The following is a 24,683-nucleotide window of genomic DNA, read 5'->3' as shown; positions in this document are numbered from 1 at the left end:
AGTCGGGGGGAAGAACAGAAGTAAGGAAGGGCTGGGGGGAGGCGAACGCGTGTAGAGGGTTTTCAGAGTAACGGAAGGGAAAGTTGAAAATAACATTCTTTACGTCCCAAAGCCTTTTATTGTTAATTATTGTTAATTAAAGCAGTATTATCGAGGTATTATCATTAGTTCCGGGCATAAAGAGATGCCGAAGGAAGAAAAAAAAAAAAAAAAAGACTTGGGAAACCCCGCGAGTCCCCGAGCGAGTCGGGGAAGCCCAGCCTTCACCCCCCCACCCCCCCCCCCCCCCCCCCCCGTCCTTCCAAGAAAACCGTAAAAAAAACCCCAAAACAACAAACCAACAAAAAACCCCGAAACAACCGCAGCTCCGCGTTGGCAGGGGCCGTCCCGGCCCGGGGGGGCTCCGGGGGGCTCCGGGGCCCGGCGGTGACGCTGATGCCGGTTCTCTCTCCCCTTCTCTCCCCGGCAGAAGCTGGCGGTGCGGGGCTGCCCCGCCGCTGTGCTGGTCGGGGGCAGCGGCAGCGCCAAACCCGGCGGCGTCCCGGCGCTCCTCAAGGCACCCGGCGGCGGCGGGGGGAGCCCCGGCGGCAGCCCCGGGGGGCAGAGCTTGGCCATCTCGGTGCTGCCGGCCAAGGCGCCCATCGCGATGGTGACGGCGCACCTGAACGGCGGGCTGGGCCCGGAGCCCCCGCAGAGCGGCCCCCTCAACCTGCAGAGCCCCGGCAAGCTGGGGGGGGCCCGCCGCCCGCCAGAGCTCGGCTCCAACGCCCAGGTAACGGGAAGGGGGGGGGGGGGGTACGGGGGGTATGGGGGGGCGGGCGGGGGGCGGCGCGCTGAGGGCTCCGCCGCTGCGGGAGGGGGGGGGGGGGAGGCGGGGCTGGAGCCCCGACGGGGCGGGGAGGGGCGGATATGGGGGGGGGAGGATGGGGAGGGGGAGGATGAGGAGGGGGGGAGGATGGTGAAGGGGGGAAGAATGACGGGGGGAGGATGGTGATGGGGAGGAGGAGGACCGGGGAGGGGAGGATGGTGAAGGGGGGCCGGTTGGTGGTGGTGGGGCGGATGGTGAAGGGGGGGAGGATAGTGAGGGGGGGCTGCGGGTGGTGAAGGGGTGGGGGGGAGGGTGTCAGGGCAAGGGGTGATTCTGGGGGCGAAGCGTGGGGGGGGGGCGGTGCGGGGGTGTCCCTCCACCCAACACCCCTCCGGGGTCCGGAGGGTCGTGCCGCTGCCCTGGGGGTGGGGGGGTGTTTTCTCCCTCTTGGTGCTATGGGGACCCTCAGCCCCACAGAGAGTGTTTGCCCCCCCGCCGGGGGTACGGGGAGCCCTCAGGCCTGGCGGGTGCGGGTGTCCAGAAGGTTTTGGGGGGACAGGCAGGTGCCCCCGCCTCTGACAGTGCTGGCCGCCATCGAGGAGAGCGGCCCTGGGGTGGGGAGCAACTGGGTGCCTCTTGCTGCTGGCCCCCAGTCGCCCAACTTCTGTGGCTACTGTGCCGGCACCTTCCCCAGACAGAGAGAGCAAAAGCAGAAGCTGGGGCGGGGGGGCTCAGGCTGTTGGTTCCCGTTTCTCTATGTCTGTTTAAGGCTTATGTTCACACTAACCTAAATATGCAATAAATAGATTGAATTAGTGAAAGGAGGGCAAAAGAGGAAGGGGTGCTGCTTGCCGGACACGTGGATTTGTGCAGTCTGCTAACAGCCACAAAAAGAGAAGTTTTTACTCCAGTGGCGGTGTGTGGCGAGAGAGGGAGATGATGCTAATGAAGTTGAAATGGGAAGAAAGTGACAAAGCCTTCCTAAAACTTTGGGGAAGAGGATGTAAACTATCATTGCTAACAGTGGAAATGTGGATTTTTTTTTTTTTTTTTTTTCCTACTTTCTGCCCATAGAGGTTGTGGTAGTCTGTTTTTTTGTACTCCCCCTTCAGAAGCTCAGGATCTGAATCTTTAATAATCAGGAAAGAAGAACACAGGATGGATAAGGGCAGCAGGCAAACTGTACCTGAGGATGTTTGTAAATCAAGGTTATGTTGGGATGCGTGAGGCTTTTGAGTCCCCAGGAAGCCCCTTCCTAAACCCCGGACAAGGAATGACCGTCACCTACTGCAGCCGCGAGCAAATGGGAAGCACATCCACCCACTTGGGGAACCAAATCGTCCTGTCACTTTTTTTTTTTTTTTTTTTCTCCCCCTGGAGAAATGGCATTGTCATTAGCTGTTACACTAAAGTAGCTGTATGGGGAATTTGATTTTGAATCTCCGTCCTGTATTCATGCTGGGCAATTTCCTTTATTGAAGGTGTTGTTTATGCTTTATTGAAAAGATACTTGCAGCTATCCCAGTAGATATTTCCTAGAGTCCTGGAAAATAACTATATAAATGATAATCATATAAAAGATAAAAGTTTCAATATTTCAATGGTCTATCATTTTGTGAAGGACTATCTTTTACTGTCACTGTCAGGAGCCGTAGGAAGAAAAGAATCAAAACAGTGAGGGAAGAAGCTTGAAATGACATTTGATGTATTTAACCTGAATAGTGAAATAACAGTCCCAGGTGCTGGAAAACGGCGCTGGTTAGAACAGTTGGCTGCAAACTTGTCACTTCTGCAAGTGTTGTTAAAGACTTTCTAACCTGGTGAGCTGGCGTGCTGTTGAATTACCCGTAGTGGTTCCCATTTACCTTCACAAAAGGGCAAACTGGTCCCACTGGGACCTTCTGCCCCCCCAGATGTGCCGCGGTGCGTCGCAGCCTGCGGGAGCGCAGCACTGGTGTTCGACCACGTGTTTCTGTGCTACGTTCTCTCAAACAAACAGTATTTGCCCTGGCTTTACACTTTTTTTTTGCTGAGAAGAGCTTCATTTTAAGCAAAAGCTTGCTGTTATTAGGATAGCGTGGGAGTATTGTCCAGCGTTGGGGTTTGCCTTGGTTTTGCTAGAGGAAGAGGTCCGGTGTTTTTCTTTAGAAATGTCTTCACGTTGCAAGTTTTCAACACCTGTAGTCCTGTGATTTAGTATCTCTGATTATGTTAGTAATTTATTGAAGAAGCAGCTGAGCAATGGCAAGTTTCTGAAGCAGAGGACTATAGTGGTTTCATCTTTTGAGAATAGTCAGCAGGCAGGGCTAAAAACAATTAGAAATATTGAATTGTAAATGTAAAAAAATGCAAGCTGACCTTTGGTCCTAAGCTGTCAGGAAGCTCAGTGCTGGAGTGCATGTTAATTATCAGTCCTCTACCCAAATTAAATTTGTTTTGCAAGGTTTCTTTTTCTGGTCCAATGAAAAAAAAAAAATCTATTCTTGCTCCATGCTCGGTATTCTTGATTGTTCCCGGAGTGGTGATTACAGATCAATAGCAGTAACACCTTAGCTGCTAGCGCTGTAGAGTTGGAGGGAAATTTCATTGCTGACATTTATTAATAAGCATTTACTGTCTCTTCTTTTTTTCTTTTTTGTGGCATTGTTACGGCTCAGAAAAGTATTTTTTTTTTCTGCTGAAATGTATGAAGTTTGTGAGATAGAGGATAATGACAGCCTTCTGCAAACTGGGTTAAGGTGGCAAGCTGATAGTAGTAAATGAGATTATTGGTGTAGTGTAACCTATTCCTCTGCATCTGCAAAGTGAGGGAAAGGGCAAGGGCATGAAATGTAATGTTATGAGTTTCTGAACAGCGGTTTCTGCTCGAGAGCATTTAAGGGGATCAGGATGTGTGCACGGTCATCTCAAGTGGTATCTAGCAGGAAGAATGAAATGCTAAATGAAACTCAGCAGAAAAAATAGGGCATCAGACTGTAATCTAAATACAGAACTTTCAAATATAGATAGGATTAAAAGTAAGTTTGTTACAGAATTCTCATTTGGGCAGCTGCATGTCAGCACTTTCATTTTAGGCTGTTGTTTACCCAGCAGATTTTGAAAGTGATTTTGAAACGTTGTTGACTATAGTGGAAGCCGTATCTGCACTGAAAAAAGTATCTAAATAAATACATTCATAACAGATACTGGAGGGCTGGTTAGATATTTACCACACCTTTAGTTTGAAGGAAGAACCACTGTGATATAAACCGTGATTGGATCTGTAAGCATGGGAAATGGGGAGCTCCAGAAACGAGCGCTGGGTCTGCACTGTTCCTTGGCAGCTTTTCAGTGTCCATCCAGTGTAGGGAGTATGTGTATCCATCAGACATGGAGCTACACCCATGAAAGTGTACGTGCAGGGATGCCGTGAGTATAGCTCTTTGTCCCGCTTAGAGAAACGAGGCTTAGAGCTTCATTTGGATGTTCTGGAGCAAGTTACGTTGGCAAAAGCTGAATTTTGCTGGCATAAGCTGAATTTTGCTGGCATATGCTGTATACATGCTAGGAGTACATTGCCTTCAGAGAATAGCTACTGCTGTTCTGTATAGAGAACACCCTAGAGCTGCTGGATAGTTGTAGGATATCAGCATGCCTGTACCTACAACGTACTCTTGGAATAAAGAGATTTTAATATCAACCTCTCGAGTTACATTTTTATTGTAGCTGTATTGATACGGTATTTGCTGTTTCCTATCCCAGCCACCATTTCCTGACAGAAAGCAGGATCTGAGGTTGCTTTGCTGAAGGACAAAGTCCCATCTGCTGTGCTGGAACAATGTACCGGGTAAAGAAAGTGCCCCTCTGCTACTGCCTCATTCTCTTCTAAACAGCAAAACAGAGGGCCAGCAGGCATCCCAGAACCTAGTTTGGGGAAAGCAGAAAGCCTTTTGGCTGTTTGAAAGACAGTTGGATCAGCCAGCTATCGGGAGGACAAGCAAGGAGGGGGGGAGTGCAGCTGCCAGACCACTCGGCTGCTTTTCAGGAGCTGTAGTGAGAGAAAAAAGCATGGGAAGGGTGTATCTGCACTGGGCCAAGAGGCACCACGATACAGACACACGACGTTGCTCCATGGAAATGTGGTGCAGGGTGGCTCTGCAGAGGCAGTCGGTGTCCTGGAAGCAGCACGCTCAAGGTAACCTTTGCCTCTCGGGCAGCTCCACTTCTCCAGTTCTGCGGAGCCGTGGTTTGCAGGGCTTAGCCAGCTCTGCGCAGCCCGGCCTTAAACCTACCCGTGACCCTGGCGGCAGAGCGCTGCCAGACCCGGCTCTCGCTTTGTCAGCATAAACTCTGATATACCTGTCACGTGCTCTATGTGCACCGGTCACCTACCGTGAGTCCCAGAGGCTTCTAAAGCGTGAAGCAGATATTAGGAGCGTTTGGACGCTGCTGAAATAAAAGCGCCGTCTCTTGTCTGTGAGCCGGGCGCGAAGCTCTGTCCCCTCTTACTCTGTGTGGCTCTTAGCAAACATCTGGGCAAGGCCCTGACTCCCTGTCCGTCAGAACTCCTCAGGGAACAGCATAAAATCTGCCTCCTGCACCTCTCTGGGCTTTCCGTCCCGCACGAATATTCCCCGGGTCAGCTGGAGGAAACTTTGGCGAGCTTCCCCGCGCACGTGTGCGGTTGCGTCTTGGGGCTTGTCTACACAGGGAGGTTATTTCAAAGTAAAATACCGTGTGAGGATTTATAGTGCTATAAATTCTTGGCAAGATAGTAAACTGTTCTCCACAAATGCTTCATTAACTCCACGGCTGAAAGAACTACTTGTATCCGTGTTTAGATTGAACAGGCTACACGGGTATCCGTTTTTTTTTTCAGGAAAAAGTGGCTTTTATACATGTAGGGGGATGCTCATATATACTTCTTAGCTATCTGTATATTCAATTTACTAGGAAAAACTGCATTCCAGAAGTTTAAGAACATACCTCTGCGTATGATGGCCGTTTTTCAGAATAATTTATTTGTAGAATGATTTATTACCTTTCTCTTCACCATCCCACTTAATGTGCTCCACTCTGCTCTCTGTAAAAGTGCTTCCTCCATAATTGGAAATCCACCTGCGCATATGACTAAGTCTTTTTGGCTTTTATTTATTATTCGTATTGCAGTAGTGCTTAGAGGCTTTATTTATAGATATATTTATCTGTATTGGTTATGTGGCTATATATAGCTTTTTTCTATGATCCATGTTACCACAGTGTCTGAGTACACAGCAATAGTTAATTTATCCTCGCAATATGGAGTTATTATGACTAAGGTGCCATTATTCCACATTTTGCTGCTGGAAAACTGAGAAATAAAGGATCCATTTATGCTTCTTCACAGGAAGCTCCCAAGGGTTGCCTTAGGTGGGATCCCTGTACTGGCAGCCACCGGCCTTTTTGGTCATTTTGAGAATGCCTCAGACATGTCCATGCTGCATATGGCATCCTTGGGAACAAGAACTGTCCCACAAGTCCTTGGAGCCTACTACAGCCCCTTTTAGCTCTTGCCATAGCTCTTTACCCATCTGCCTCATACTTCCTTCTTGATCGGCTGCTCAATCTTCAGCATCCACGTTGATATCAGTGTGCCAAGGTCAACTAGTGAGCACCGGGGAGGACAAAAGAAACATCCAGAAGCTCCACATAGGTCTAGGGGGAGGAAAAAAATGAAGACATTGCATTATGGATTATGACTATCATGGCCATTTTGGCAATCTGCAGGAGGACTGGCAGTCTTGTTGGCATCGGGAGTGTACCAGGCTGTCTGTAAATGCAAAAAAATCCTTGCATTTCTGGAGTCCGTGGCTTCTGGTCTTACGGTGACATCAGTTATATCCTTCTCCAGGTATGGATTGATCGGCAATGGCTTATGAGTTTCAAGATGTTGAAGAGTTTTGTTGAGGGCGTACTTGAGCTTTATTTTACCTGGCACCGTGCTGGCTTCTGAATGTCTCTCCTGGAGGAACAGAGCAGTTGCTCTGTGTGGGTCAGAGTCCTACTGACTTTCCCCAAATCATGCCTTTTTTTTTTTTTTTTTAACAATCTCCTCAAATGTGAAACGGGGCTGGGCCTCCTGGAAGGGCCAAACTAGCACTCTGAGCTATCTGCTTCTGCCAGTTTATGAGGGCAACTTGCTGTGGTAGGAGTGTTCTATTAGAAATAACAGGACAGGAGAGAGCTACACAGAAAACCTGTGGGAGGAAGACTTTGAACAGGCAGGCTGAAGGATGAGATGGTTGTGGTACTGCCCATGCCGTCATGCCCATGGTTTCATAACCCAGAGTTACTGTAGACAGAGGAATTCTGAAGTGTTGTCCTACTAGATAGTGTTAGAGGAACCTGTGGAGAGTTCCTAAGGACCAAAGGCCTTCTCTGGGATCCCACCTGAGCTGTTGCAACAAACGTTAGCATAGATAGGGAAGTTTGTGTCAAGAACTTTGTAGAGATTACAACAGGCAGAGGTGAAGACTGAGATTCTCTGAGGTATTCCCTGTCCTAAATCCCACTGGAAATTCTGCTTTTGGTGCCTGGCCCCGAGTGTCTTGCCTGGGGACACACAAGTGCCCGTATAAAGCAGAGTTGAAGCAAAGTCTTACTAGCATATTAACTACTTGATCAGCCTTCCTGCTTGGTCTCCGTGGCAGACACTGAAGGCATACCTGTTGGAGGGAGCGTCTGCTAAAGAGCGTATTAAGGCAAGCAGGCAAGACAATTTGTGGGGAAATCAGAGTGCAGAGAGATGAGGAGACTTCTGGGGCCACACATCAGGAGAGAGCCCAGATTCATCCATCAACACCTCATCCAGTGGGCCACAGCTCTGGGTCTTTCAGCAGGATGTCAGCCACGCTGTGAGCGTCAGTAGGACAAAGACATTGGATTATTCTAGTTCTGGACCTCAAAGGATTCAGTATCACATATCCAGTCTCCTGGATCATCTTTTGATAGTGTTAAGGCAAGTTATCTAACCTCTTGTAGAAGAGGAGAGGTGGCTCAGCCAGATGAATTTAATAATAAAGAAAAAGACAAGGAGAGGGGGAACCTCAAGGATTCACAGCTCCACACACCATCCAGAGATCTGCTCTGTCATTGGGGCTTTACTAACTTTTAACTCTACCATTAGAATGTTGTGAAGAACACGGTAATTTTAGGAAATGGATTATAGAGTATGTGTGACAGATTCTGCTTGTATTTACACCATCTTAGCTGCAGGTTTATTAAGGGAGGTACGTGAATTTACTCCATATTTAAATATGGGTAGCTAAGAGCAGGATTGGGCCTTACTACTCTGATATATACCACGTAAAAGCACTTTAAAATTTGTATTTCTCGCTAAATAGCATAAAATTACATCCTTTCAGGTTAATTAAACCGTTTTGCAATGCTGGTTGCTGTTGATGGGATATTTAAATGTCAGATTCAGAATAAGCACTTATGCTTCCTGATTATAAATGGCTTCCTTTTAAATATCCCAGACGTACGTATGTGGTCAATACATCTAAAGTGTCTGGATTTCTGCTTTTCTCAATCTGCGTTTTCATTGGGTCTACAATAGGGTCAAACACCCACTGGTATCAAAGACTGAATAAAGACTCTCAGCAACTGAATACAACCTGATTAGGCCCGACGTGGTATTCCTTACCTAGCCAGAAATTTCCAGTGAGGGCAGTGGAGTATTCAACAGGCAAGGATAAGGAAAAGTGGACTCACACTGACTGTCTGACACTTCCTTGTAAGAATCTAGGCGGGACCTTTCCAACTCTGGTTCTGTGGGGTCTGGCAAACAAATGCCACGCTGCAAGAACTTAAAACGACCAGGAAACGATAGCAAGTCCTAGTTTGGGAGACCGTACTCTGGTTCTGCCCTCCGCAGTCTTTGTGCCACTAAACGTCCCCTCTGTGGGTTCTTGTGAAGTGGGAGGTAGGGATGGATGTGCTACTTGAGTGCTTATGGACTGGATTCTCCTCCTGCAAGAGTCTGGGAAGAGCCTCTACCGAGGAGCACGAGCGGAAGGAGATTAACTAAACCTACTTTGGTTTTGTCAGTGATTCCTGACACTGCAGAAGAATGACAGAGCTCTCAGCCTGTTTGTATCTCTACGTCCTTATAGCCAGAGGTAATTAATTGGCCTGTTCATAGAGAACCAAACAAAAGAGACCAGGTTAAAGGAGGGAAATATATTTTCCTGAATTTCACACCTTTTCTTGGGAGCTATTTTAACTTCCTAATAAGGAAAGTCTTAAAATGTAGGAACATACAGGCAGTCCCCACGTGGACGTTTCTGTGATATTTTTATACATGCTTCTATATCATCCGTGTAAACAAAGTTCCGAGTCCCTTGTTCTGATGCTGAGAGTTTATAGCACATTATTGTTTTGACGCTAATCAGAGTAGCTCCCATGGAGAGCTTTGATTCACTTCAGAACACCAAAGAATGCTCTAAAAATGGTAATACACTGGAGCTGTTTCATTGTAATTGGAGGCTGTCTGTGCCTCACAGAAATTACCGTGCGAGCATTCTTGAAAATGTCAGAATTTTCAAGTTAGTTCTATTTAAGATGGGGGAGCAAGAATGCGAGGGGATGGATAGAAAATTTGAGGGCTGTGTGATTCAAACTTGAAGTGCAGTTTGTAATAATGAAAGATGATCAGCTTTGGGGGTGGGGAAATCATCTCTTAGGTTTTCTAAATTACAGGATGCATAAAAACATCCACTTATTCTACATGTACTGTTACTTAAATAAAAGGCACCACTTTAGGAAATGAAAGGCTTTGGAGTATCGCCAAATGTCTTAGTTCTATTTACTGTCAAAAGGTGGGGTTTTTTCATTATCCGCGGAGTTTGCGGGGTAGTTGAATAATTTGCAGGAATTTGAGTGTTTGATACCAGACTGCAAACTGTATTTATCTTCTTAGAATATTCATATTGCAAATACAGGCAGGATAGGATTTCCTGTTGGTGTTCTAACTGTATCAGGATTTGGCAATTGGTCTGCTACTAATCTCATAATGTGCATTTGCGTCTATATTTAAATTAATTGGAAAACTATCAGGAAATACTGCTCTTAAATTACTTTATGTATGAATGGGGGAGGGGAGGGAGAAGGGGAGAGAGAGAGAGACTAGATGCTGTAAATACAGAGTGCTGATGAATACTCAAGTAGTAAATAGAAATATCTTAGAAGTCATTCCTGACAGTAATAAAGGTAGCAATTTGATTTCATCTGTGGATAATAAACTGGTTTCACATTGCAATAAAAGTGGTGCTTATGTTACATTAATATTTATTAGCACTTATTGATGTTCGGGTTTAGTTGTTATCTTTTCTTCACATCACAGCCATTTTATAAAACTTCAAGTTAAATTGCTACACAATAAGCAATTAAAAGTGTTTGTGTATGTGAGAGAGAGAAAAAAAAAAAAATCTGTCTCTGGAGATATTCCTGTACGGAATGGCAGACCCTCACTGCCGAGGAGTCTCGAGTTGTGCTCAAAATGATGGAGTTATGTGAGTTTCCACTAGATAAAATTTAGCTCTCTGGATGCATATTTCAATCCACAAGCCCTGTTTTGCCGTTTAGATCAGCGTTGTTTGTAGGGGTTTCCTGTTGTTTAACGAGATGGTTTTGTACTCCCTGCTCTGCCTGGGTGCGGTGCCTCGTAAAGGTAAGAGTTGGGGTACTACATTCAGCGGCCGTGCGAAGGATGGCTAACTCGCAGGATAATGTGAGTCAGAAAGTGATCTGATCCAAATTTAACCAAATTTGTTCATCTCTAAATTTAGAGAATAGCTGAATGGCAAGACAGATATATTTCGATTTCCATCAGTGACAAGGACAGAGTGTTGGCGGATGCCTGTTAACAGCTACATCGTGTGTTTTTGATACTCATATATGTGTGTATGGGTGGGAAAAGACTAGTTACTAACTTTTATTTATCATGAGCCTGTTTCTTCTTTGATTTAAAAAATCACTCTCGGGCTTGCCGTTCCTTCAGTGCAGATAATCCTTGTGCAGAAGGCGTGCTGTAGTCTTGAGTCACGTTTTTGCCCTCTGAGTAGAAAGACTTGCATTGGACTTGGATTTTTATCATTATGAAAACTGAAACATAGACCCTTTTAAAATAAGCCAGGTGCCAGGCAAGGTAAGACAAACCAAAATTCTTCTTGTTAATCTTACGACCAGGCTTCAGTATCAGTAATTTCAGAAAACAGGTTCAAGTTTATCCTTCACTTGAGCATAACCCTGAGTGTAACATGTATATAATTCACATGTCTTCAGTAAGATTAATCATGTGCTTGTAACTGACTTTGTATTTACCTGCTTTTCTGTGCTGGGGTCTTAATCTTTTTGGTTATTCTAATTCTTTGGCCAAATATTGTCCTTGGAGACTTGACCAGTGAAAGCAAGAACATGTCACCGCTGCTTTTATACAAGACATTTAGTTAATGGGTGCAACTGCTGGGTGTTTTTTTTCTCAGTGAGATCCTTATTACAGACCTCTGTTTAGCCTGTTTCTCGTGTTTGATTTTATTAAGACCCCAGTTCAGTGACTGTGTCATCGAATTTGCACGTAGAGTGATGGATTGTGATATTACAAACAATTTGATTGTTGCATCCCTCACTGAATCAAACAATGAGAGTAGCTGGATTGGAGATAAGTTCATTTTTACATACAAGATCACTGAACTAGCAGCGATTGAATAGGTAACACCGGAAAGTGCTTGACAGCTTTGATAAGATTTAAGTAACATTGTGTTTCCTGTAGGTTGCTGAAGTGGTGATGAGGATTTAAGGGTCTCACCTTAAATGTTTGCTGTCCTTACGGATGTGAAATAAAAACACAACTCAGCTTTGTTTAATTTAATGTAACATTCATTTCTCTTTAAACAATCAGTATACTAAAATATTTTTAAAGGACAGCTATTTTAGCATAATAGTAATGAGAATATTGTAGAAATTTGGCAGGGATACTACGGGGTATGATTTTAGAAGACTGTATGTGCTAGTTAATTAGCATTTTCTCTAATAAAATCCCGCCACCCTATTCGCTGATTTCACCATGTTTTCTTCAGAGTGAAACATTACTATATACATTTTCCCCTGCGTTTGTCTTTTCAGAATATAATAAGCCAATAATCTATATTCTGTTGACTTGTGTCACTTTTTAATGTTTCTTCTTACACGGGAAATTAAACACTGCATTTTGGAACCAAAAAGCCCAACCTCCCCAATAAGTATGAGAAGATAAAAAGCTTCAGGTTTCTGCTATAACTGTGTTCTTAATATGCGCTTTAGAGCCAGAGTAAGTGGCTTTGCACCACCACTATGATGGCTCAGAGTGTTTACACTTTGTTCTCAAGTCTTGAGGAATAGGAGCTCAAACTCTGGTTCCTCTAGCCTGAGCCCAGTAATTGTTTCTGAATTTAGAAGTTATTACACAGAACCAGAATCAACCTATGTCTTGATAGACGTGATGTCCTTCAATAAGTTTTAGGTTTATAAGTCTTCTTAATAAGGAAGTATCACTCAACAAATTTTGTGAGCATTTTCAAATGTGTGAATTTGGAATCTCTCCACTGAAGTCAAGTATAGTGAAGCTAGATTTGTACCAGCAGAGTTAATCTACAAGATTACATCACTAGCATGTCTCTAACCATTTTCCTAATAACAGTACAATAGGCTTAGTATGCCATTAATGATTACTATTGTTATTACATTTTCTTTGAAAAGGAACTTTTAATTTAAAAAAAACCCCATCTTTGTGACCTGTTCATCCTAATTTTTATGATTTTTCAATTTATAGTGTCAGGGAGTAGACTGTACAGAGCTTTGATGTCTGCAAGTAGAAGATAACTGAAGACCTGAGTAGCATCCCTGACCAACATTCTGCTTTTTGGGTCAACGGCATGATATAAATAACCCTGTTTGTGTGAGAGCCAGTCAGTCTGTGTTGGTTTTGGCAGGAGTAGAGTTAGTTTTCTTCATAGTAGCTAGTATGGGGATGTGTTTTGGGTTTGTGCTGGGAACAGCGTTGGTAACACGGGGATGTTTTGGTTATTGCTGGGCAGCGCTTACACAGAGCCAAGGCCTTTGCTGCTCCTCACAGCACCCGCCAGCGAGTGGCTTGGGGGGGCACAAGGAGCTGGGAGGGGACACAGCTGACCCCAACTGACTCCAGGGATATCCCAGACCATAGGACATTGTACTCAGTGTATAATCTAGGGAAAATGTTGTCTGGGGTCCACTGCTCAGGGACCGGCTGGGCATCAGTTGGTTGGTGATGGATAATTGTTTTTCATTTGCATCTCTTGTCTTTCTTGGGTTTTATTTTTCCCTTTTGTTATTTTCCTTTTCATTACAATATATTTTTAAAAAATTTATTTTATTTTATTTCAATTATTAAACTGTCTTTACTTCAACCCACAACTTTTCTCACTTTTCCAATTCTTCCCCCATCCCACCGTGGGGGAGCGAGCCAGCGGCTGTGTGGTACTTTGTTGCTGGATGGAGTTAAACCACGACAGTCCTTTTCGGTGCCTAACGTTGGGCTCGAAGGGTTTGAGATAATAACAGATTGCTCAGAGTGTATTAGAAGGGATTTACATCTGTTAACAGTTGCGAGTCACGATATTGATTGATCTGTTCTCGATATTAGTTTATCTGATCTGCGCCATGCTCTTTTTTTTTGATGTACCTGTTAAAGATTTGTGTTGGCTTTTGCAGTTTGCTGTGCTCTGTAGTGATCAGTGATGTTTTGCCTGGGAGATTTGTTACTAAAACACTGACCTTGAGCTTAATCTGGTATTTGGGCTCTGTACTGAAGCCATTACTGTGCTTCTGGTACCATCTCATGGAGACAATTAACAATTATACTTCTTCCTCTGAGAGGTTTTTGTGGAGGAAATACAGAATAGCACCTTCGCTACCTTATTCTCTGATGTTTTCTTGCTCGTTACAGTAACTTCTCGGTTTCTTCAACATCCTTGGGTAGTTAAAATATTTGTATTTCTTAGAAATATTGCTTTAGTTTTGTCTAAGAGTAACAAGCACTTTAGGAATATGGCCCAGGCTCCATAAGAGTATGGCCATGGGTGGCACTGCGTGTGGGAGAATATGAGACGCTATCTAGAGAACTTCTCACCTCCAGTGGTTTGGAACTTCACTCCCAAACAGCTACAGGACCCTGATGAAGTGATAGAATGTTTGAAAAAAAGAAACGCCGTGGCTATTCCAGAGAGGGACAACTTACCTCAATGTGCTGGGCCCTGGACAGTATCTACCAAACACTGCTCAATTTTATGCAGCACCCTCAGGGAGAAGAGAGGGAAAACAAACCAACAGACACTGTGGCTAAACCAGACACTATATTGGTCACCTCTATAACTAAAAAGAAACTATGGAAGCTGAAGTCAGCTCATTTAGTAATGGATGAGGAGGCTTCTCCTCAGAGGGAGCCGGGGAAAGAATCAGAAGAGGCAGCCTGTTGTGCAGCAGAGCAGTCACAAGAACAGGAGGAGGAAGAGATGGAAATCATAAATGAGACAGAAACCACCTCTTCCCTTATTCCTAAGAGAGCTGCGAGATATGTGAAAAGATGTTAGCCATCAACCAGGTGAAGAATTCTCAGCTGGTTACTCTGATGCTGGGATATTGGGGCCAGAAGTCAGGAATTAGAGGGTAAGGAAGCAGCTAGGATCCCTTGCTAGGGATAAGGCCATTGACAAAGGAATTGGAAAAAAGGCAGGAGTCCTCAGTCTTTGGCAGTGACTGCTGTCAAGGGTGAAGGACAGGTATCTGTTCAAGGAGGAACGTGCAAATTCCCAGAGCAAATGGACGAACATTGAGGGAAGTATCCAGTGTCCAAGGGAATCAGCCATGTTGGAGGTGATCTATAATGACCTGGCATCCAAAGACCCGGGTGAAATCCAGTGCACGTGGTCCGTGTGGCAAAAGTTTGTATGAACTCACCAGTGCCCTACACCCACACCCCGGCGATAATGAGCTGGATGGACACGGAGACACCAGCTACAGATGAACTGGCCAGACAACTCTGAGAATAGGAAGATAATCTCGCTCCCTCCATGTGTGCCCATGTCTCAGCTGCGGACAGACTGACCCAAAAAATGTTTGAGCAAGCCGAGAAGGGTAGGTCTTCCTCATGCGCCCCAACCAAGGCCTTGGATATTGAGTCAGCCTTTTTTTGTTCAAGGGAAAGGGTACTGGTGGCACACACCACATGCAACCCTGTGGTTCTTCCTGCGTGACCAGGGGGAGGACATGAGGAAGTGGGATAGTGAACCTACCTGGGGACTAGGAGCTTGGGTACAGGAACCGCAAGGAAAAACAAGAGCCAAAACCCATCCATCCAGGAAAATTACTGCTCCGGTGTCTGTTGGGCAGAGTAGAAAGGCGGATCATACTTTTGACCCTGATGAAGAGACTTCTGTTTTGCAGTTGAAAGAATCAAGTAATGGAGACTCCAACCAGGAGTAGAGGGGTCTCACCTTTGGCCAGGTAGAGAAAAGGGACAGCCGGGTTTATTGGACTCTGTGGATTTGATGGTCTGGCACATCAGACCCACGCTGGGTGCCAAAAAGGACTGTCCTGGTTTAACCCCATCCAGCAACTAAGCACCACACAGCCGCTCACTCGCCTCCCCGTGGTGGGATGGGGGAGAGAATCGGAAGAGTGAAAGTGAGAAAAGTCATGGGTTGAAGTAAAGACAGTTTAATAATTGAAATAAAATAAAATAAATTTTTCACCTTTTAGCTCTGGGAATGACTGGGTTGAAGTCCTGATCTCTGCCATGATCTCCGTACAGATACGTGCACAGACCTTCATTGACCTGAGTTAAGACTCATGAAGGTTTATGGTTCTGTCTTTATGAAGATGTTATTGTTGTGCTGTCTAATTTACAAAGTATGCAAGCTGAAAACATAGGACGTACTTTCTAGCTATGTCTTTTATTTCTAGCAAAAGAGATTTAGGCTAGACCTTTGGAAGTGCTTCAGTGTTGAAGTGCACCTAGCTGCCCGGAGTTCAAAACTTAGATCCTCAAACTCTGCTCAGTATCTATCAAGTCTGGACCCTGGGGAAATCCGTAAATGCCTCTATTTCCACTTGTCATATTCCCTGTGTGCCAAAATGTCTGGATTGGGGCATTGTAAGAACTGATGTTGAACAACAGGGTGGCCAAAGCATTGGTTAGAATTGTGGGTTTTTTTCCCCAAAGCGTTCTCTAACCACTGGGCCACGAGACAGCATTCTTTCTTCTCTCACTGACTAATTTAGCAGAAAAGCTTGGAAGAAGAGTCTTTCTCCCAGATAGTTCTGATAGTTAAATGGCTTACAGAGCCATGTGTGAGTGTAGGAACTAAAATCTTCCTTCTCTGGAATAGGCGATTGAACTCCAGAGAAACTGGTTAAAGGGAAAGGTGGGAAGGAGGAAGAAAGGAAAGCACAGCTTTCTTGGAGTGTGTTTTGAATGAAAGTGGTTGAACACAGATTATTCTCCAGGAGGGGACTTGGGGAGGTGAATCCCAGTGGGAATGAAGCAGATCTTCTCTTTCAGAGCAAAGTACCAAGGCCTGGAGTCGGTAACGCAGTAAAACACCCCTATTGAACACATCTATCTGGACATCTGTTTTCTGCCCTAGGGTGCTGGTTGGCAAATTTTTTCCCAAGGTGCCCATCATCCTCTTCGGATACCATACACAGGGAAACTTGGATGCCTGATGAAGAACTGCAATAAGGCAGCTAAGAGCGGGACGTTGTACTGTGCAACGCCTTCATGTGTTTGTGGATTCAGTTCTAGGTCCTGAGTTGTTGACACCTCAAAGGTGATGTTTCCAGGCTTGCTGAGACGCAAACTGTAAAGTGTCTAGAGAATATTAATGGTTAAATCTGAAGCACATGAGGATTTGACTGTCTTAAGGCTTGACAGCAGCTAAGGTGGGAGTGGGGGGTGAGAAGGTGATTTTGAACTCTAGCTGGAGCTAGGTTGGACACAGGCACATTGGGGCTTTTTCTGAAACTCAGCCTACTAGGAACTTGGAAGATGTCCCAGTATCCAGGTTTATCTGGGACTAGCAGAATGAAACATCTTAAGTAGGAGCCAGAAAAAGTCACATGGGCTAGATAGTAGACCAGAGTTGTGCTTTGATTTTTTTCTGGTTTTCTTCTTACAATTTTTACACTCCAGAAACAGATACAAATTCTAGTCTCAGAAACAAAGGAATCTTTGCTGACTTTAGTGTTTATAAGACTAGTTCTGCTAGCACTAATATTAATGCAGCATCTCAGGAAGAAGAGGAGATTTTCTATTTACTAACTCTAAAATTTCCTGGCTCTGTCATTGTAGGGAAACCCTGGTGCTCACTTTGGTATGTTTACAGCTCTGGAAAAATATTGCATATAATATATTGTTACGTGTTCTGAAGTGTGTGTTTGTGTATTCACATACATATAGCGTATATATATGTATCTTATGTATATGTTTATGAATTGATTTATGTAAGCATAAATTTGCCAAATCCTGTTACCATCTGAACAAATCAACATAAAAGATCAGCCTTTTTATTTGGATCTTCAAATTACAGTTACGTTTGTAAGTGAATACTGTAGAGTTTATCACCCCCCAAAACTAAGTAAGGTGCTGCTGTATTTCAGTATCTTCTTTTAATTAGAAGGCAGCACCTACGTAGCAGTATCTGCAATGATTTTTCACAGCTGCAATCCTAGAACTGTGGAATACCAAAGTTAAGAATTCAATAGGAATGGTAATTCCGCCACGCTGCACTAAAGCAGTATTTTCCAGTGGATTTTGCTGATGGGTGAGTGGCTCAATATTGCTGAGTAGTCTGCCTAAAAAAAATAAAGCAAGCTTATGGGATGTTCTGCACAGTCAAATTAACATTTCCTGGGAAAGTTACTGCTTCCTTTTCCTAGCTAATTGTATTAACAGTAGAATTTTAAGATTGGTCGCATTTAGTCGCACTTTTTGTGGAATTCAGGCAAAGTCTTCGTGTTCCTTCCCCAGGTTCTGTGCTCAGGGAAGTTACTTTTGGCAACAACAGCGAGTTATTATGGCTGAACTGATCTAATAGCTTCCTTTCTCCAAAAAGGTTGGAACCATCTTTCCGTTTTTCTGTTCCCCTGCCTTTGTGGTTTTTGTCTCCCCCTCCAGCTAAGGAACGTTGCTTTTTCCCTTGCCTTTATTCTGTTGCTTGTTGGATACTTTCCTAAACTAATTCAACTAGTAGAAAACTTTCTTTATCCTGGTTAGCAAGCTGAATTAGCTCAGCTCAGGGCCTGACAAAAAGGACTGTGTGGCAGTGAGCAATTAGATCATCTCAGGCTGTCACTTCCCTCATGTTTTCCAGTTCTTCAGAGTGACTGAGGAATGCATAATAAAAACTCAGAGCAAGAACTGCAAAAGCAGCTCTGAGCCCCACGGGTGCTAAGGTGGAATGATTTGCAAGACAATTTTAATTTTTCAGTAGCTGCTGATAGGCTGCACGGACCATTCTGATAGGTGAGGATTCCTAAATCACTAAGGAATGATGGTCATTTCTGCCTTTATTTTTCCTTCCCCTGCCTTCTCTTTCCATACCCTGATCCTCATGTCCTGCAGCTGGGGTAGGACAGTTGTACTTTAGCAGCTGCTGGGGCTCTGTCAAAGATTTTCACTCATGCTTGAACTCACTTGAGGGAGAGACTAGAAGCTGCTTTGTGCCACACGCTGTGCATGCATTTTTCCCTTTACTGAGAAATATTTCCACAGACTGTGAACAGAGAATAAGTAATTTGAAGACATTAGTCATTAAAAACAACATCAACCTGGAACAGTTTAGTAGTTAAACAGCAAATCTTTTATGAATCAGCTGAGCAAGAGACTATAGGTGTGATCACAGCTGCTGAGTGCTGTTGCATCTCAACGCGACTATAGTCATTTGTGCAGGAGGTGGAGACTTAATTAATTGAGTATGATTTCTGAATAAAGCTTCAAACCACAGAACAGGTATGTGCATGCTAATGCTGTGCACATAGCCAAACTTTCTTCTTTTTTTCTTTTTTCTTTCTTTTTTCTTTCTTTTTTTTTTTCTTTTCAGAAATTTAGAGTCTGATCTAATGGCCGTGGAAAAATCCTGACTGTTTCCTTTGATAAAAAGAGTGGTGCTTTAGAAAAAAAATTACTAACTACTAAATAATGTGATGGAAGCTGTGTTTAAGAACAGGTATTTGGCACAGCTGTCTGTCCTCTTGCGTAAGTAACCAGTGGGATTTCTGAACCAGGGAAACTCATGAACTTTATTCATCATGTTTTTCCTTTGCCAGAATACATACCCACAGTGTGCTCAAACAGAGTTTGTATTTTTGAGTTTACCCAGATGGGAATGTGCGAGTGGCAAGAAATAGAGATAGTGGCCTGAATAGCCTGAGAGCCGTGGTAAAAGCAGAGATAAATTAGATGGTGCTCTGAAAAGCCTAGGAGCCACGGTAAAAGCAGAAAATTGTTTGCTTTATCTCAGCATATACGCCTCTGATACCCTCATGAGCTTTGATACCACTGTGGGTTTCCTTGCAGACGAGTGGTGTTGGAAGGGATGAGTACAAATACCTCAGCAGCAATTAAGAATTTGGTCACAACGGGGTTTTCAAAGCAGGTTTGGCATTTAAGGTGGTACCTTGCCTTCTGCTGCCTGTTGCTGCCCCAGTACTGGGCCCTGTAACGGGCTGTGAGAGCAGTTGTAGGCAGTTTCAGCCCAAAACCACGTGGCATAGTTTGAGTTGTCATTAAATGGCTGTAATGAGGGTTGGTCTAAATGGTATTTTTAGTGCCCAAAGAAAGGATGGTTTCAAGAATGCTGGTATTTTAAGAAAGCAACAGGACTTGTGTTTTTGATTGTGTACTTCATAACAATAATAAATGTGCTTACAAGTGCACAATTAATGAATTCTGAGTAAAGAGAAAGGAAGCGGGGAAAACAAACACTTTTAAAGGCTGGAAGAGAAGTCTTTAAACTTCTATGAAATTCTAATTAAATTACCGGTACACAAAATATGTGTCTGAAGTGCAGTCTGAAACTGAAATATGCCATTATTCCACCAGATTATTAGAAATACCATGCACAGTGATTTCACCAAATTTTGAAAATGAAGGATGATATCCACAGATTTTTATAGCAGTTAAGTTTAGAAGGAAAGAAAAAAATACGTATGCAAACACATCTTGCAGAAGCCTCGAAGTTATATCCAAGCACACAGTGCTTTTACTGGTGGACTACATGGGAAAAGAATAGCATTCAGATGTTTAGGTTAGCTAGAGGACAGCAACTATCCTGGATTATTGAGGTAAGGCGCAGCAAGTTTTAAGTCGAATGAACTTGGAGGTTGCATATAGTGCCTGGCATTTATATAAAGCAAGCTCAAGGTTGAATGCAGCATTCAAGTTGTAAAATGGATGTAGAATGGGTAAAAAAACCCTGCAATTACTTCAGTGACGATCCATTCAGGTTAAGAATTTTCATCTTTGCTGTTGCCATAGCAATCTGTTCCCCTGTCACTACCACATTAAAAATCCATTCTGTAAAACTGTTGTTGCCAATATTGAACACATAACAGACAAAAACATTTTTTTAATAGCTTAGGTGTCTTATTTGCAACACGAAGAAGACCTAGATCTTAGAGAGATGCATATGTACTTTAAAAAGAAAAAGATTAGTGTTTCTATAATGCATTGTAGGAACACAATATTTGTGCTGCAGTATTGATGTCAGTATAAAATAGTTTGCAAATAATACAGCAATGCAGTGTCAGTTGAACTCGAATAATTGAACTGTTCTGCTAAGATATAACAAACCCGTATGTGCCTGAGTTAAGTATTTGTTTGGTAACATGCTGTAGTGAAAGTCTTTTGAAACTATGTGGCTTTTTAACCTTCTGTTACTTATTGAGTCTCATTCTCTTCAGTGATTGACTTCAGTGGTTTTACCTGTACTGGCGTAATTCTGGAATGGGAGGAGAGTTGTGTCGCCTGACAGTTTTACGTTTGTGATCTCATCCTAAACTGCTCCTGTACCCAAGCTCAACAGTGAGTCTGACGGATAAGGAATTGTAGAAACTGGTCCCCAAGCGTGTGTTAGTACATCCAGAGGAGAGGGGAAAGGAGTTTGTAATTCAAAGCAAACATAGCAATAGTCTAACAAATATATTTACCCAAACTGAGTAAAATGGAAATACCTTTCAATAAAGTAGAGATTCATATCTGTAGCGGTACGTAGAGGGATACATATGTATTCATTCAGGGCTGAAATGCAGAAGTTTACTGAAATCACAAATGTGCATAAGTCATGGATTTAAAAACTCAGGCATGGACTAAAGAAGGCATAACATAATAGCAGGAAACTGAACGTATGGCCCTTAGCCTGATCATCGACAATGTAAATTACATCCTTGTTTGTGCCTCAGCATCCTTTTATCCTCTAACCATCTCTAGCCTTCGTCCTTTGAATTCTTACTCTCTGTCCATACCATACTTGGTTTCACTTCTTATGTCTTCTGCTTGCCACTGTCCCCACACTTCTATCCCTCAGTTGTCTTGGAGAGCCTTGATCCAGGGATGGTGTTGATTTAGGGTCGGACGAGATGATCTTCAAGGTCTTTTCCAACCTAGATGATTCTGTGATTCTGTCAAGCAGGAGAAGCATAGTAGGGGAAAATATAGCAAATAGTTACAATGCTGTTGGGTATTAACAGAAGAATTGAGGGCTAGAAGTGATTTTATTTTTTAACTGCATTTGGCAATATCTTCTAAAATTTTCATTTTCTTCTGGTTACATGGGAGGAACTGCTTTTTTGTCTCATAATGCACTTGTGTCCTCCTGTTTGGAGGCGTTTGTGTGGGTTGTCCTTTTTTAAATTCTTGCCACTATTACTTCCTTAGTGGGTAAACTGACCTCCGAAAGAGATTGTTTCATTTGCACCTCTCCACCTGCTTTTACAATTCGAAACGTGACCCTTCAGAGCGTGCTACTGGATGACATTTGCCCAACAACTGAGACCGCAGGTCACCTACGCGGTGGGCCTGCTGCAGTTCCTGTCCGAGGGCGTCTGTGGATTGCTCAAGCAAAAAAAAAAGGTGTCCCTGACGTGCCAGATGCCTGCCTGCTCTGTGTAGGTCACTGAAGAGCAGGGGTTCGAAGTGGTTTGTGTTGCAGCGTTCATTAGCCATTGACTCCTACGGCAGGTGAGGCGGTGGCCAAGGGTCCTGTCCCAGTCCAGGGCTGGGGCTTGAGGTGGGAGTTAGCAAGGGGTCATCAGTTCCCAGATGCTCGCCTGGGATAGTAAGAGCATCTGGGTGTAAAGTTTAGTGAATTAGACAGTAGGAGAGACACTTGGTGAATTTGGTTTTATTTGAAGAAAAATTCTCAGTGTAAAGATAGTAAATCTGGCTTAAATGGATACAGTCAAAACAATTCTGAGGCTAACTGAAACTTGGCTCTTCGCTTTCCCCCATCACTGCACATTTCAGTGCTCTCTACACATTGTAGGTGTTTCAGGGGTTCACCAGAAAAGCCCAAGTAGACTTAGATAGAGGAGAGAGTTGGAGTTATCTTTGACTTTTATGGACCTTTTTTATTAAAATGCTTAGTGCTCTAAATGTAGAAATAAGAAACTCATTTATCTTGACAAAAGTGCTGCCATAAACTATTCAGCACTCATAAAATAACCTTTTAAATTATTGTTTCTGCTGGTATCGATAAATTCATACAAAGTGCTTAAAGGTCAGGCATTGCCAGAAAAATGTCTTTTCATCTTGTTAATTAAAGGTTTATAAGAATGTGCACCAGCTTGCTCTTTGGACAAATTGGAAAAAAGGGAGGAGAAAAAAAAAAAAAAAAAAAGGCCCACACGGATGAAAATGATAGTATGGAATTAGTGAGTGACAAGTCTTTGATCCACCATGCTCACCATGGCAAGCCTGGACAGTTTGTGAGTGAAAATAGGTGGCACTGTTAACAGGAGGAAGAAAAGTTTATTTCGCTTTTTGGGGAGGAGGCATCTTCGTTACTCACCTCTTGCAACCCACGGGCGTGAGCTGAGGATCCAGCTAAAGTGAAGTATTGAGATGTGAGCAGTATTCGTCCTGTTATAGCTTGAGCCATGGGGAGTTTGTCTAGTTCTCATTGCCTGGCTGAGAACATCAGACATTTACTTTTTTGTTTGCCAGGCAAGTGGTTTTATCTGCTCATTTATTTACCACTTCAGCTGGAACAAAGCAGTGCTCTGAAATGCACTGAACAAAGTACCCGGAGCCAAACTGCCCAACCATCCGTTCTAGCACCTGCACCTCCTTCACTGCAGAGACCACAACGGCCGTCCCCTCTGGTTTCTACTTCACCTCTTTCTCCCATCATCGTGGAGACATCCTGGTCTGATCATTAAAATCTGACCTAAAAATCAGGCGACTCAGATATGATTCTACACCAACAGATGAGATGAGGTTAATCAATCACACAGATGAGACACTGAAAGGAAGACGTCTGGCTTGCACTTCCACCTGCACCACGGGCTAGCCCTGACAACATTATTTTACCTCTAAATCTCGATTTTTTTTTCATCACTAAAACGGAGACAATAATACTGACCTAGGTGAAGTACTCAGAGATAACAGATGAAATGTGTTACTGGAAAAGTACAGAGGTTTCTGTCATTGAATTCTGCTGATACAACAGCTTGAACTATTTATTGCCCAAGCTGGGAAACAATAACAAACCAATGTAAATAGTGAAAAGTAAAATAGATTCTTAGATATCTCTGTCTGAACATACTATAGTGCTATTATTAATGTGAGGTTAAAGTTTTGAATTTTCTCTCGGCCATATGATTTTTATACTGAGATTGTTTCCTTGAATATTAAATAACAGATCCTTACTATAAAACCATTTGTAAACATGAGGCTGCATCTTTCTCACTGAAAATTTCATAACCTAAGAATGCCATGATTTGTTTTTGTTCTCTTGAGATTGCAGCAGAACTTCTACTTCAGGAAAACAAATCTGACAGATTTTTTGAGAGTGCAGGTGACAGAACTAATGATAGTTCATTTCTCTGATACCCACAGACAATACCCCCTGGCTTTGTCTTCAAGTGAAGCTAAGAGAACAGTGCAGAGTAGTTTTATGGTGTTTCCTGTTTCTTCTCTCATTCCCATTCCTTTTGGCTCAACCGTTCTGTGTTTTGAAACATAAACCAGAATTGGCCCAACGACGCACCCAGAGGCTGAGATGAACTCCTTCCTCACAGGACAGAGGCTTTCTGTTCTAGACAGGGTTGGCGTGTTGTTTTTTTTCCTTGTGACTGACATTTGAAGTAGTACAAGAAAAGAGATCTCTTGCTCAGACATGGGGTTTTTGTGCGTTCTACCAATTGATAACTGTATCTTATCGAACTTCTGAGTAATTTGATTCTTATCTTTATAGTCAATTCCCAGTTTCACTCAGTGTCAGCACTTTGTATTTTAATACATGGAATTCTGTTGGCCAGTTTGAAAATCCTTGCAAATCCACCCGTATCTACAGGAATAGGAATATCAGAATGGCTGTTTTCAAGGTCAGAGGTAGCATATATAAAAATGACAAGAGGTGCAGCCACACTTGAAGCACGACCTTCCAGAAGGAATAACTTGTTGTTTTAACTTTCTGTAGAGGTTATATGTGCAGCCCAGGAGAGGTTGTGGAGCTCCTCGTGTTAAACTCAGGCTTCACTGCATTGTGAGAGAAAGCTCGTTTTATTTATAAACAGTGTTGGGACGGAGGGAAAAACATAGATCATACTTGTGATAAACTTT

At 43.5% G+C, this 24,683-nt stretch overlaps 1 protein-coding gene across 3 annotated transcripts in view; it reads left to right on the top strand.

The window, feature by feature from the left end:
• Positions 1-24,683, top strand: part of PHF21B (PHD finger protein 21B) — a 171,472-nt gene that overhangs the window by 100,503 nt on the left and 46,286 nt on the right. Inside the window, exon 4 of one of the 3 annotated variants that reach the window (XM_074825608.1) lies at positions 470-772. The exons of the other annotated variants lie outside the window; for them this stretch is intronic. Within the exon in view, the coding sequence (XP_074681709.1) occupies positions 470-772 (303 nt within the window). The remainder of the gene's footprint in view (positions 1-469; positions 773-24,683) is intronic. 3 annotated transcript variants of the gene reach the window in all.

Source organism: Strix aluco, chromosome 5, assembly GCF_031877795.1.
Source record: "Strix aluco isolate bStrAlu1 chromosome 5, bStrAlu1.hap1, whole genome shotgun sequence".
NCBI classification, from domain to species: domain Eukaryota; kingdom Metazoa; phylum Chordata; class Aves; order Strigiformes; family Strigidae; genus Strix; species Strix aluco.
The sequence above is the reverse complement of the archived record's forward strand: the minus strand, read 5'-3'. Positions and strand labels throughout refer to the sequence as shown.